Genomic DNA, 15,808 nt, shown 5'->3' on the forward strand with positions numbered 1-15,808 from the left:
TAGCAATGACTTCTAAGCATTACAGTTTGTGGTCTACTGTATGTAAGAATAGCCATGGAACATTTCCAGCAATCCTTTATGGGCTACCATGTGTGCAAAAGGTCTTCCATCATAAATTATATTGACAGTGTTTTGGTTATAGGCATATGGTCAGACATAGACATCATTTGCTAATGCTTAGAAATATCAACACATCCATGTATAATTGTGTAATGTATAATTTTTATAACATTAAGACATATTAAGACACAGAAGAGAAGTTTCAATTGCAGGCCACTGGGGTAGGATAAATTTTTTAAAGGGCTTTTAACAGCTAAAAACAGCTTACAAAAGTACCTGTCTAATACAAAACAGTATTCCAGGAACACACAAGGAGTTTGAGAGCACACAGGGCCAAACAGGGACAGACAGACTGACAAGACTATACAGGGCTCACTCAACACATGTAAAACTAATGAGGTCAAGGCAGACAATCACAAAGAAAACAAAAACTTTGGTTGGCTGGAATGTCAGAAAAAAGGTAGGGAAGAAAACTAAGACTATGACAAAACAGATGGAGACAAAGACAAGGAAGTACATGAGACACTAGGAATAAAAGAAAGGATATTTAAAAAAAATCAGGGGCCAAAACTCAAACATGTGAAAGGAAACCAGAACTACTACACACACGAATCCAAAAGGTTAATGCAACAGAGAATTAAAAGGTTGTTCTTTTGACACAAAATAATGAAAATGTGTTCCATAAATAAACCAGGTATACACCCAGGAGGTCAAAAGCTCCTGAGTTATTTATTACAGCTGAAGTGTTTCTGCTGTTTCTACTGCTGCACAAAAACAGACATGTTAAAACGTGCATAAATGAATGTGAACAACACAAAACAGTTTCTTTGCAATGGATTCCTGAAGATTAAGAATGGCTAAAACTCTTTAGTGTCAGTTTAAAATGGCTTTGCACATCTGTCTGCTTTTTTAAGTGCTAAAAACTGTTTGCTTCAGTCTTCAGTTGTTTTTAGACTCATTAAATTCAATCATTAAACAATACAGACATAAAATTGACAAGTCTCTGCTTTTTTTAGTTGGTGTATAACAATACAGAAAGGGCCATGTGTTGCATATAACAATGACAATGACAATTTTATTTATATAGCACATTTCATTACATGAAAAGTCGACATGCTTAAAATAGAAAATGAAAAAATATTAATAACTCTGTAGGTTTAAAGTGCCCTAAGGCAGTGAAAACAGCAAAGCAGAACAAAACAAAATTTAAAAAAATAAAAAATAAAAAAACAAACAAACTTATAAATTGTAGGACTGTGTGAATAGAAAGGTTTTTACTCAGTTTTTGAATGTACATACAAATGTAATTGGTCTCAAGTCAGCAGGTAGCTTGTTCCAAAGAATAGGACCACAATAACTGAACCTACCTTCAGCATACTTAGATCTGATTCTAAGAACAGTTAAAAAGTCTAAATCAAATGACCTGAGAGGTCACACATAGCATTGCAGTCATCTAACCTACCTGATGTGAATGCATGGACCAATTTCTCAGAGTCAGCTTGTGATGGAAGTTTTCTAACCTTAGACATATTTTTAGTCAAGGTAACCTTATTGATGTGATTATCAAAACTGAGATCATTGTCCAAAATGATGCCAAGGTTCCTGACTTGCTCACTGTGTTTCAGAGAAACTGATGACAAATAAGAACAAATTTTTTGTGTTTGACTTTTTGGACAAACAACAAGTATTTGTGTCTTGTTTCTGTTCAGTTCTAAACACATTTGATAAATTCACTAGTCAATGTAATCGATGCAGCTCATTAGTTTGTGAAAACATTTTAAATCATCAAAGGAGAGAAGTGAGAAGTACAACTTTGTGCCATCTGCACTTTTCCAGTTGTCATTTCAAGTTTCATTAAATTGCGTTTCTCTCTTAGTAAATTTGTCCCTTGCTTTCCGCCGTCGCTCCGCAATGATTGGTTAAAAGAAAAAAAATGGCGGCGTCCGCGTAGTTGTAAAAACATCGCGAAGCCGCCTTAAAATTAAAATTTCGGCGGTGCAAGACAGTTTGGAACTCACTGTGTCGTATTATGGTTATCATATTTCCCCGCTTGTAATGTCCTAAATCATAAAAAATATTATCCATGGCCTTCTTTCTGCATTAGCTTGCTAGCAAAACCGCTAGCATAATATCAGTGGAACAGAAAGATCTCATCTGTCAGCTTTAAACGGTAAGCGAAGCTTCAGTTTAGTTTAGATTTAGGTTGTGGTTTAGGTTTAGATATTTTATTTATTTTTATTTTTTAATGCCTGGCTGTTTTTAACAGAGATCATAAGAAGTAACCTCATGAGGTTCAGGAACCTGTCAGAAAACTATAAAGAAATCTGATTTTTATCAGTCAGTGAATCTGTTTATCTTAATGCACTATAACAGTGTTGTTTAATATGATCTCCATAATCACATTAGAGGTCCACGACAATACAGATACAGATTTATGACAACTTAAAGAAAAGTTCTGAATCTTTTGACCCTGTGTTTAAGGGGATCTTTTTTGGCGTATGAGATCATTTTACGGGCATGGTTTGGCTCCACTTGCCCCCTTTGGCCTGGGTGTTAAGCATAACTCCCAAGGAACAATAGTGACCCACTGAATGCCTTTGCAGTGGGTAAAAATTACAGTTATGTCAGAAATTACTGCAGTTTTTCAAAATACTCTGCTGTCCCTTTTTTTTCCTTTAGGAAGCTCAACGTATTTTCAGATTTTGTTTCAGTTTTTTTCAATCATAAAGACATTCAATTTTAAATCCAATTCAGTTTTATTTATATAGCGCCAAATCACAACAGCAGTTGCCTCAAGGCACTTTGATATGACACCCCAGTACAGGGGCCAGTTCAGTATTCAGCTGAAAGTGGTGTGAGTGTTGTGTAGTGGTTACCACATTCACCTTCTTTTAAAGCTCCCTGGTAAGTGAGAGCGTTACGTCTGGTGCAAAATCTGCCAAATCAAACTCGTGGATTCATTTTATTTTCAAGGGAGAAAGGGGGGCCAAAAGTTACCAGCCAGTGGTGTGATTTACACCTCTGCAGGCTGAATTTGATCTAAGAGGCTAATCTGCCCTGCTACCTTTTCTCAAACACCCCTACCTGTCTGCTTCCCGAAATACCTGTACAGAAACTTTGGTTCACTACAGAAACGTTTTCTTTGGACAGGTACAATGAGTATGTTATCTGCAGGTTATATTAATTAATAAAGCATTAATACTTCAAGCGCCGCTCCGAGCTGGCAGCGAGTATCAGCAGCTCCGACCTGACCGAGTCCTTTTTTCTCTTTAATTATTCTATATGTTTCATTTAATTTTTGCAGAGATGAGCATCAGTAAATAATGATCATTTAAAAAAAGTGCATAAATGCACTCACAAAAATGAATCAGGCATTAGTTACATCTATCTTAGTATATCTTATCTTGTGTCTTATCTTGCTTGAAACAGCCCACGGCACAAAAAATAAACAGAATGGTGAATCAATTAAAAAACAGCCTGGTGGTATCAGTGTTTAAGAAGGTCACTATACTGTATGTACTAACCTTGAATTTAAGGCTAAAAAGACAGCTGTAATATTGAGATGTTAATAAATCATCCAGTTATTTTATATATAATTTTTTTTCCTCTTCATTCTCTTATAAAAGAGACGACAAGGAACATGTTATAACTGGAAAAATATATCTACATGGAAATTGCATATATTTTTAAAGACATATTAGACTCTTTAGAATCTACATTTTAACACAAGTAACTGTAGTTTCAGAATGTATTTGTTTAGTAATTTTTCATTCTTAGCATTGATTTGCAGAGAAGAAATCAATGCCAAGGTACATTTAATGTGTTCTGGCAGCACTTGGTGGCCAAACATCTTACTAAGACACCTGACTTTAGTTTTTCCTTCAACTTCAACAACACTAATAATGCAAATAATTAGCTAAAAAAAATTTGAAGCTGTTAATTAGTTAGTTTAATGTACTTTTTGCAAATAACCGATTGATAGTAGTGTCTGATTTGTGAATTGTAATAATATTGTTGATCAGTATCACAGTGAAAAATGTATTTTTTTCAAGGGAGGTAATGAACATACTATTTGTTTCTGCTGTCAAATAACGAGTTTGACATAAGCACAGTAGTGTCATTCTTCAACAAAGGCTCAGCTGATTTTTTTGGCTCTGACACAAATAAAAGCAAAACTGTACAGAGAAAACGTTCACGAAACGCTTAACAAAAAATGTGTTTTCCAAGTATTTTTGAAAGCTGATATCTGTTATTTTTATTAACATTTTGTCAGCCAAGAAAATGCCTGCCTTCCGGCAAGTAGGAGAGAAGCAAATTCCTAACCCTGTACTGTGTATGGCATGGTCTCCCAAGAGGGATCTGATTGCTCTGGCCAACACAACTGGAGAGGTACTATTAAAACAATTATTCTGAAACACAGCTCAGTATTCTGTGTGTGTGTGTGTGCTTTTTAATACTTTAAATACTTGGTTTATGTTTTTCCATAGTTGCTGCTTCACCGCTTAGCTGGTTTCCAGCGTGTTTGGACCCTACCACCCAGTGAGTATACTGGGAAGGAGATCACAGCAATTGCCTGGAGACCAGATGGCAAAAGTAAGGAGTGACTGTGTGCATCTTTTGCTTTTTTCAGTCATGTGTTTGATGGAATCATGATGTTATATATCCTCTCTTCAGTTTTGGCATTCAGTCTTGGAGACACTAAGCAGGTAGTCCTGTGTGATGTTGAGAAAGCAGAGATCCTCCATGTGTTTCCTATGCAAAGTCCTGTAACTTGCATGCACTGGATGGAGGTGATTGAGGAGAGCAGGTATGCATCGATTGAGGCTCAGGAACCAAGCCAATGGTGTGGAGGGTGTGTAGAATAATGAGAGTGATTGTTTTGATGTGTTTCAGTGCCCTCAGCTCTTTTTACAACTCAGAGGATGAATCCAAACTCTTTCTTCCCAAACTACCAACTCTCCCCAAGAGGTAACTGCAGTATTAATGGCACATGCAGTTGTAAGAAAACAGCTCCTTGGATGAATTATTAATATTTGTCCAAACTTTTTTTTCCAGCTATAGTACAACTTCAAAGATCTTCAGGTGGGAAAACATTTTAATGAAATGGAGCTGTTATCTAATGTGTGATTTGATCATTCCTTGTAGTAGCTGAGTCTATTTTTCTATCTGTTTCACAGTGAGGAAAAATCTGATGAGATACTTAAACTCCTGGGGGAAGTCCGGTAAATAATCAGTACATGAACAAACAGTAGTATGTCAAATGCAGCGTGCTTTGTAAATGATTTCGCCACCTTATGTTGTTTCCATGCAGGCTGAACATACTTGTTCTGGGAGGAAATGCAAGCTTTGTGGAGCTTTATGCCTATGGCATGTACAAGATTGCCACGCTGGAAGGGGTAAGGCTTTTTTTGCTTGTTTGCTTGTAAATCTCTTTACACTGATCACATTTTCATTAAGTGGCTTCTAAATGAAGGAAGACCAAAGAACGTTTTTCAAGATGTCTTTTTATTTTGAGTTTAATGAGAATGTCATGATATCAGCAATAATCAGGTATTGTGACAGTCCTAAATGATATAGATGTAGAGCTGTTAATGTTTAGTTAAAGCATGCTAATCTGGTAAAAGCTATAAGTACATCAGATGGAGTTTATTTTTTGTGTTCATGATCCAGTTCTGACAAAGTGAGCAGGACTGTGAGTTGTTTTTGTTATTCTGCCTTGATAAAGAAAATCCAGGGTATGAAGAGAAACTGTAGATCTGAAGGACTGTTACACCCCCTAAATGTAAGCATATGTTATTGCAGCACCAGCAGCTCATATAATGTAAACATCAGCTGCGTGAGAAACGTAACAAAACAGAAAGAAATGTACTATTAAGTCTATATGCAATGTAGAAAATTGGTTTTGCCACATTATTAGCACAGGAGCTCCAAAGTGGTATGGATAGAGGTAAACATCAAATCAAAACCCTGTCTTCCTCACTGGGCCGGTATTAGCCACCAGAATTAACAACTTAACATCAGACTCCATGTCAAAAGCAAACTATTTTAGGACTGCTCCCTTTAAGCCAACTTTCTACTGATTAGTGGACACTCATAAACAGACAGTGTGAACTGTGCTCACAGCTCAGAACCAGGGCTTTGTGTCTGGGGTGACCATATTTCAGACATTGCCTCTCTTTGACATCATAAAGAGCCACGAATAAAAAGAAGACTGTCTGAAATGGACTGTTAAAGCCATGCTGACCTTATTATTTAAAACTTTGGCCTTATTTAGTATGGGCATCTACCATTATCAGTAGCTATGTGACCGAAAATGAGGGAAAGAATCCCTTATGGTCCACTTTAAATGGGGAAATAATAAATCCCACAAACTAATATCTAAATTGCACAAAAATAATAGTGATTAAACTTTTGCTGCTTTTGTTGCCCTAACAACACCCTGCAGGTTTTGGGAACGTGCCGCAGCCTGAGTCTGTCCAGTGATCTTAAGTCTCTGTCTGTCATCACAGAAGTCAGATCTGCTGATGACAACCCAGAGATCTGCTATGTTCAGGTGAGACGGATTGTTTGACTTCACTTTTCCATTTTCTGACATCCTCTCTGCTTTTACCTAAATTTCTCTTAAACCTATGTCTTCTTCTTCCAGCTGGACACAGGGTTGTTGTCAGATTGCCTGCCTGAGGTCACCAGGATGGCACGCAAGTTCACCCACATCTCCACCCTACTCCAATACCTGCACCTCTCACTTACCTGTATGTGTGAGGCGTGGGAAGACATCCTCATGCAGATGGATCTTCGACTCACTAAGTTTGTGCAGGAAAAGAACACAAGCACTCAAGTTCAAGATGAGTTTCTGGAGCTTCTATTGTGGGGACAGTCCAGGTAGGGCAGAATGAAGTTTTTTTTCTGCTGTTTGGATTTGCAATGTCTAGTGTGTCCTGTAGATGGTAGCAACACATCTTGAGCTGCTAACTAAGCGTGTTGTTCTGCAGCAGTTTGAGTTAATCATGCCAGACTGCTCTTCTTTTTTTTTTTACTTGCAGCCCTGAACTGCAGGCTCTTCTCATGAACCAGCTGACAGTCAAGGTGAGGCTACAGTCCCTTTTCTTCAGGGACTCTTCTGCTAATGTGGGAGCACATGAATGTGTCTTTTCCTATATTAGTTTCTACACCATTCCTGTTAGTTAGTAACTTTTTTTTAGCATTTTAGTAATAAAACTGTGAATGTGTCTCATTATATATACATTAAACGGTCTGAACAACACAAAATTCCGCATTTCAGTTCATATAATTGCATTTATAAGTGATACTGGGTAGAGTTTCAGTTTACCTCTGTACCTTGCTCCGTCTCAGCTCCAACAGTGATCAGCTACACTCCTTCAAACAGTTGCTTTTTGTCATAATTTTCCCTCTGTGTACTTTGGACATGGAAAACTTTGTTGAAGGAGCCAAACTTAAATACACTTTCAGTTGTGGTCAGAAGTATACATGGGGATGAATGTCATGGTAATTTTTGACTTTTAATTATTTCTTTGCACTGTTCTTTTTCCAGTGAGGAATGATTGGAAAGCATACGTCTTTAATGACTTAAAAAAACAAGAATCTGGTGTAAAAGTTTTAATTTATTTTAGGTTTTCACACAGGGTCAAAATTATGCATACAGACTCACATAGGCACACTCACTTAACTCTTAATAAGTGATGCTGAATATTCTATAATGTATTTTAACTTGAGGTTTATTAACCTCTTCTCAGCTATAACAGGTGAAGCTGTTATAGCTGCAAAGGATGGGCCGATATCATGTTATACCCTGTAGGTATGGTCATATGTATGTCAAGGCAGACGAATGAATACTTTTGGCAGCACAGTATAAATAAAATAAAATTTTAATTATACAGTGCTAAATCACAGCAGCAGTCTGCTCGAGGTGCTTAATATTTCTCTGTATACAATGCAGAGAAAATCCCCTATGAGTAAGCACTTGGCGACAGTGGTAAGGAAAAACTCCCGTTTAACAGGAACGCTACCTTCCAATTCTTCAGCTTCACCTAAAATCAACAGCTAGACGGTTGAAACTTGGGCAAAGTTGGGTGGTCCAGTAGGACAATGACCTCAAATACACATCAGAACTGGTTTTAAAATGGATAAAGCAGGCTTCTTCTGAAAAGGCCTTCCACAAGCTCTGACCTGTGGAAAATCTGTGGACCTGCCAGGAACCCAACCAATTTAAAGCGAACTGAACCAATTCTGCCAAGAAGAGTTAGAAAAAGGGAAGAAAGTCATTATTCTATCCACATCAGTCTCTTTTTTTAAATTTTCTTCACCTTTTAATAGTCCTGTGTGTCCTCTTTTTTCTTTGTGCACAATTACAGTTCACATAAATCTATTTTGACCAATACCTTTGAAACTTGTCAGTACAAAGTCTTATGGAGTCTTTCCATTTTAGAAATATCCTTTTACAATGGCCAGCCACTCCCCAACGACTGGTATTATCCAGCCTTATCCTTATTGTTTGTGTTACTGGGTTACCAGATTTTCTCCTCTAGTCTTGCACAAATTTTCTTTTTGGAGTGAAAAATAAATCTCATCTTCCATAAAAATTCTCTCCACTGAGCAGAACTGTAGGTGCTGGCACTTGTTTTACACATATTTAACCAATCTGTTTCCATCATTGTAATATTTGCTTCCATCAGACCTTAATGTATCATAGAATGTGTCTTAAGGGATTGCAAGCTGATTCTTGTTTTATAAAGTTGTTAAAGATGTATGCTGTGTAATTACTCCACCCTGGAAAAAGAACAGTGCAGAGAAATCATTAAAGTCATAAATTACCATTACATTTATGCCCATGATAAGTGTGTGAGTGCAAGCATCCCGGGGAACATGTTGTTTTTCTTGAGAAGCCAGGGGTATTTGTGTATTGTATGCCATCTTGTTTATCTGTTGCACTTTAAATGTGTAAATTTTGCATGGCTCCTGCTATGAGCAGTGCCATGTTACTTCCTGGTTAAATAAAGATAAATAAACAAATAAACCTAACACACAGACCTACCTGAACTCAGCTTTACCATACATTTATCACAGCACAGACAGTTTGTGACAGGTCAGATTAAACTCTAGTGTTATTTTAATTTTTTGCATCCAGCTATTTCTAGAAGTCTTTCTCCTGAGCTTATAACAAAGTGTCAGACAGCAGCAGAATCATGCATTCTTTTACTCATCTGACACAACTCCCATGGCTTAAATAAATAACAAATCATTCCTAACATGGAGACAGGATGTAACAGCAAATAACATTGTGTATATCACTGTCTGAGTCACACGTTAAGCACTATAATAAGCTGCCGTGCTGTAGCTCATGTCTAATAAGCAAAATAAGTGTGTATCTGTATTAGAGATGGCACGATACCACTTTTTTATGTCCGATACCGATACCGATATCATAAATTTGGATATCTGCCGATACCGATATGAATCCGATATTGTGTGTTTTTTAATCAATAAAACTGTTTTTTTTAATATCTTGCTGCATTTTGTATAAGTTCATACTCAAGTTTAAATAAACAACAACACTAAAGCTATTCTGTTATACCTGTGTGTAAAAAAATACACTGCACCCCAAATATTTCATAGTTCAGCAACACTGATCAATCTAATAAACCTTACCTAACTTAAAACCTAACTTAAACCTACTCCATCCCTCCTATTCTGGTATTTTAAAGAGTACTTAGCAGAAATATTAAGCAACCTAATAGGGTTGCAAATCCCAGCAAAAAAAAAAAAAATAGGGAACCACCCACCCTCCACCTCATGATGCTTAATCGATGTAATCAACTTTAATTTGATGCAGGGTGAAAAAAAATGCACAGAAACAAATTATTTTTCAAGAATAATTAAATAGATTCAACATCTTTCTTCAACAGAATTGCAGAATTCACAGATGGTACCTTCCCAAAGGAAAAAGTACTATAGCTTACTAGGGTATATAGACTTAAGAGTTACTATATATAGTAATAATAATAATAATAATGCATTGATTTATATAGCGCTTTTCAAGGCACCCAAAGCGCTTTACAATGACATTATTCATTCATGCTCACATTCACACACTGGTGGAGGCAACCGTAATGGACTTCTATACATTTTACATCAGATTAAAACTTTGGGAGTAAGATTCAGATAATTATTTATTAAAAGCTAGATATTTTAAATGAGAATAAGAAAGAAAAGTATGTCTTTGTGCCCCTTTTCCCTGTTCATGCCCCATCGGCCCCTGGCTAAACTTTGCTAGATCCGCCCCTGCACAGTTACCAGCCGTCAGCTGCGTGAGAAAAGGATCCTGGTGTAGAAAGTAATATTAAATAAATTCTAACAACAGCTTATCAAGGTTAAACGTGCTGCTGTTGTTCAGCCGCTGGTTTCCTCTTTCTGGTGCAAAGTGGGCCAAAAACAAAGAAGAGAGACAGACTAGCGACAGAAAAGCCGATCAGCTGATCGTTAAGCAGTTTCACGATTGAAGTAGGCAGGAAGGTGAGGGAGAGGCAGTCGCTCCATATATCGGTTGTTAAGCTTAACGTGGGAATGCTTTACAAACATTCAGAGATGAACTTACACACTTGCTTTACTTCTCTCTGGGATAACTTCCTCAGAGATGAAATGCTGGTTTGGTAGCGGGCTCTATCACATGGCATACTGCTGCAACGTGCTACGGTTATGAGCCGAGTTACGCAGTGTTGCAAGTTTTGTGCGATGCTTTTTTGATATTTAATGGATCGGATTACATTTTTTATTTTTCGCCGATATCCGATCCAGTAATTTAGGTCAGTATCGGACCGATACCGATACGTAATATCGGATCGGTCCATCTCTAATCTGTATAGGCTGTGACATCTGTAATTTTTAAAATAACCTACTACTGAAACTCTGACATCATTAGATGTCACTTTTAGTACAACTCATAGGATAGGTGTGAGTACTGTGTGCCATTCTCTCAGTGCTGTGAAATGATCCAAATCAAGGCTTCAGGTAAATTATGTAAAAGGGGCTTTTTGTCCAGTAGGCAGAATACTGTCAGTTTAACAGATTGGTAAAGCCATCAATGTTTTGTCTCCCATGTCTGAAAACAGCTTAAGAAGCATTAAGGTATAAGACTTCCTGTGAAGTTTAAAATTATGTTTTTTGTTTGTTTGTTTTTTTAATTTAATTTCTATTACAGGGATTGAAGAAGCTTGGACAGTCCATTGAGTCTTCCTATTCCAGCATCCAGAAGCTAGTAATAAGCCACCTGCAGAGGTATTTTGTCTTTTACTTTTCATCATGGCTGCCCTACCCTCTGACTGGTTGTCATTTTAAATCTGTCTCTCTCTTTTGCTGGCTGCAGTGGCTCAGAGGCTCTGTTGTATCACCTCAGTGAGGTGAAAGGAATGGCCCTGTGGAAACAAAAGTTTGAGCCCCTCGGCTTGGATGCAGCAGCTATAGAAGGTGCATTTCAGGACATGCACAATGATTTAAAACAGGGTTTTTTTTTTCAGTAGTCACATGTGTGTATTTTATTTCATTTTATTTTAGGCGCTATCACAGCAGTTGGATCCTTTTCCCTGAAAGCAAATGAACTTCTGCAGTAAGTTCAGGACCGTAATCGAGTAATGTTCATGTTTTTTAGAATTAGTGCTTCTGTTTTCAACTATAATACAACTTTTTTGTCATTTAGGGTGATTGACAAGAGTATGAAAAACTTTAAGGCCTTTTTCCGTTGGCTGTATGTAGGTAAGAAATAAAAAAAGAATTGTTGATCTTGAAACATTTAAAATAATTAATGTGCATGTAAGGTCTTATTCATAGATTTGAAATTACTGTTTATATGCTCACACACTTTTTGCTTTCCCACAGCAATGCTCAGAATGTGTGAGGAGCATGTGCCACCAGAACTCAATAAGGTGAGCTTTATTATTTTATTTAATAAATGTTTACTAGAAGCAGTTAACAAACCAACAACTAGAAACTGACAAACCATTCCTCCTGTTCTACGTATGGTAATCTACATCCCAGCAAATGAAATGCACAAATTCACATAAGATAAATAATGTTATTTTGATTTAAGTGTTCATGGGATTATTTTAACATCCATTATTTATCATAACATGTTGTTTAACTCCTTAGATGACTCAGAAGGACATTGCCTTTGTTGCTGACTTCTTGTCTGAGCATTTTAGTGAGGTGAGATCAGCATAACAGCAAAAGCATGCTAATAAGTTTAAAGACTTTTTTAAACTTTTTAATTGAATGTGGTTTAACAGAATGAGGAACTCTTCGGTCGTAAAGGGAAGTACTTCAACGTAGAACGAGTTGGACAGGTAAATGGTTTTGTAATGTTTACCTTTAGCTGGTCTTTTTTTGTTTGTTTGTTTATTTGTTTGTTTTTAATGGAACTCCTGCATGACCGCATAGTGGTTTGTCTTTCCTAATAACATTTACAGTACCTGAAGGACGAAGATGAGGACCTTGTGTCTCCACCCAACACAAAGGGGAACCAGTGGTTGAAGTTTTTACAGGACAGCACACACCTGAAAGGTGAATTATCACCTTTGTGCGTTTTGGCGTTGGGTTAAATTTTTTGTTTGGCGTGAAACTACTTTAATGTTGATTGTACTCAAAATACCTGTTAGTCACCTGATTAAATGTTTTGTTGGTTTATTTAGGGAGCCCTTTGCTGTTTCCTTCATATCCCCAAAAATCTTTGCACTTTGTCAAGAGGATGATGGAGAATGTGATTGAGAATTGTCTACAGAAACCTGCAGTAAGTTTTGTGCACTGTAGATTTCTGCAGTCATTCAAAATATAACGCTGGCTGGCAATGTTGTGTCCTCTCTCCTCTTAACTTTTTTGTTTCTTTGTGTGTAGGAAGTAATTGGAAAGTCGGTAAAACAAGCCATCTTTTTGCCCATGTACAACGTGCCAGAGAGGTATAATCCTATGTGTAAAATCTGTTGTATTTTAAATATGAGCCATACACTGAGACTAAATTTGTATTTACTTGTTTTTTAGCTCTGAAAACACTCCTCGGCTTTTTGAACTTCCATCTTTGTATGTAAAACACAAACATCCTACAGTTCTTTGTTGTTTTTTTTATCTGTAAAAGCAAGATGTGGTTTTAATTAATGTTATTCATTTGTCAACCTATAGGTGGAATGACAAAAAGGCCAAAATGCATTATGTTGTGTTTTGCATGCCAGAGATTTCACCCCACAAACTCTACCTGTTACGCAGAGGAACTGACCCAAACAGGTACATTTCTGTAATTCAGTAAGTACTTTTTAGATATTTGATTTTCATTTCTAACCTCATTTTTTATATTTGTGCAGACCTATCCCAAACAGTGTCATGTCGATTAATCTCACCCATCACCTTGACAGTGGGGATGATGGAAATGCTGCAGACCAGTGAGTCACGCTTATGTTGTTCCTTTACTGTATTAACAGATATAAGTGCAAAGAAATGTCTCACCTGAAGAGAGGTGTTTGTGCAAGGCCAAAAGATTTTAAAGTGTGTTTTGGTTTTTTTTGTCAGGTCTCATTATGTTTACAGCTACCTGGATGCTCGTTTTTATGACGATGAAATGCTAACTGTGGTCTTACAAGGATCTGAAGAATTCAACGCCAGGCGTGTCCTTGCTCAAATTCCAATTTCTTCCAGCTTAAGCTGTGAGACAGAATTCAACTGGGAGCCAAACCTGAGGTTTGTGTTCATGCAATATTTTGATTGATCTTCATTAAATAATTATAAATCTTTTTCTGACATCTAAAAAAAAAAAAAAAATACAGATATACAGGTACATGACACATACATCATCAACGCAAACACACTAGGAACACCAGCGGGTCCCATCCAGGTGCAGTCTGAACTCTCTCTCGCTTCCCAAATTAGAACTTAAATGGCCCACCTCAAATATAAAACACCCCACTTTTATTTGAAGTAAGGAAAAAGTGGATGTACTAATAATTTTGTTACAGTTTACTCTACAAAAGTAGTGCCAACATTCCTTTCTGAACATTGCCTCGACATCCTTCCATTGTTTTATTTTTATTAAATAATTTTTTAAATTATATAATAAATTACATAAATTCATTCACCAAAACTGAAGAACAAACTTCTTGGTCTATATCACATTACAAGCCACGATATTATTAAGATAACCCATGAAAATGCTCTAAAAAGTACCAACAGTACACACACAGTGAAGCAGTCCAGTTTAATGACCAACAAAGCAGCTGAGGCATGCGAGACACTGATCGGCTCCTGCTGTTTTTTGTCAGGACACTTGTCAAAGTTGCCGTACCTGTAATGCCATGATTCTATGAATGACTCATAAACAAAAATTCACCCCACGCCTCGAAAATAGTCCAGTGCTCATAGTTTGATAATCTTGATAATCACATTGCTCTCAAACCACAACTAGTTTTTGCCAATGACATAGAATTGCTGGTAGTCACAACCATGTTTGTTGTGTTTATCTAATTAAACTACCAATTTTATGGTGCTGAACCTCAAATGTGTGTGTATATATATATATTATATCACTTATAAACTACTCACATGTTTACAGATTATTAAGTACTATTTTATTAAATCTGTTGGAGCTACTTAAATGTAAATGTAGTTGGTTTATGACATGTTGTAAAGCTAAAACTAACTTTAAAGTGCGCATCTAACCTTTGCATATATTTACAGGCTGGACCAACAGAGCAGTTCCATCCCGTCCCAAAGCCTGGTGTTGGGTAATCAGTGGCGTGAGCTGGAAAACATGAAAGCCCAGTTTGTAGCTGTTAATGGAATCCGCAAAGTGGCCTGTGTGGTAAGACTTTACATTATATTTAGTTTATGTGGATTTTGTTTCACGATATCATGAATCATCTGCACTGCTGTGCTTTTCAGTGATCAGTCTAATGTCGTTTAAGCCATTTTCAGTCTTCTCATGTTTCTCCGGCAGTGGGGGAATTCCAGTGAATGAATATTGTGGACTGTGGCCAAACATTTACTTTTTCTTTCCCGGCAGCTAAGTACCAATCTGAGGCACATACGTGTTTTTGAGATGGACGTGGAAGATGAGGATGAGGAGGGAGCTGACTCACAAAATGCCAGTGCTGATCAGGAAGGACTGGACGCTACCATGAGCAGCCAGGGACAAGGAGAGGAGGAGAATTTGGAGGCTGAAGGTGGGGCTGGAGAGCAGGAAGAGGGAGAAGGTGTTTTTCAAAAATCTGAGGAGCACCTGGAATCAGAGGAGGCCCTGGATCTCCCCTGAGGCTGAGAAGCTATCTCCAATAAATTAATCTACAGCTTTCTTTTTTTTGTTACTTACGTTTTGCTGTTATTGTTGTAGTTTTTCACAGCATTTGTAAAAAATAAATAAATAAATGAAGATGTAAAAATAAAGCTACATTCTCATGTTTGTTTTATCTTCACTAGGATTTTTTTAATGGGGTCCCACAGGAAGGGACTGGCACAGAAAGCATTATTTAAAAATATTTGGATCCTTTTTTTAAATAAAGTTCTCAATTATACCTTAATAATAATACTATAAAAGTTTTGTCATCAGATTATCAGAAGATGAAGCCTAGTATTTCATTTTACACTGCTATGCAAAAGTCTTTAATAATCCCTTGCAAGACCTTGTAATTTTTAGATTTTTAGTAATTTACAAATTCAGCAAAAGTTCTGAAGGCCTTTGGCTGCTTTTTCACTCAAAGAA

At 36.9% G+C, this 15,808-nt stretch overlaps 1 protein-coding gene across 1 annotated transcript; it reads left to right on the plus strand.

Annotated features, from left to right (window-relative positions):
* Positions 1 to 1,969: 1,969 nt before the first annotated feature.
* Positions 1,970 to 15,508, plus strand: anapc4 (anaphase promoting complex subunit 4). The gene is made up of 27 exons (XM_031753914.2): positions 1,970 to 2,230; positions 4,334 to 4,449; positions 4,548 to 4,653; positions 4,735 to 4,867; positions 4,954 to 5,028; positions 5,116 to 5,142; positions 5,238 to 5,282; positions 5,372 to 5,456; positions 6,506 to 6,613; positions 6,707 to 6,942; positions 7,104 to 7,146; positions 11,276 to 11,352; positions 11,441 to 11,541; positions 11,629 to 11,680; positions 11,771 to 11,826; positions 11,950 to 11,996; positions 12,220 to 12,276; positions 12,357 to 12,413; positions 12,537 to 12,630; positions 12,759 to 12,856; positions 12,961 to 13,022; positions 13,105 to 13,143; positions 13,243 to 13,344; positions 13,422 to 13,499; positions 13,627 to 13,794; positions 14,788 to 14,911; positions 15,113 to 15,508. Exons 2-27 carry the CDS (start codon positions 4,342 to 4,344, stop codon positions 15,359 to 15,361), a joined length of 2,427 nt encoding a protein of 808 aa, XP_031609774.1. The 5' UTR covers positions 1,970 to 2,230; positions 4,334 to 4,341; the 3' UTR covers positions 15,362 to 15,508.
* The last annotated feature ends 300 nt before the right edge of the window (positions 15,509 to 15,808 follow it).

Source organism: Oreochromis aureus, linkage group 23 (genome assembly GCF_013358895.1).
Source record: "Oreochromis aureus strain Israel breed Guangdong linkage group 23, ZZ_aureus, whole genome shotgun sequence".
NCBI lineage: Eukaryota > Metazoa > Chordata > Actinopteri > Cichliformes > Cichlidae > Oreochromis > Oreochromis aureus.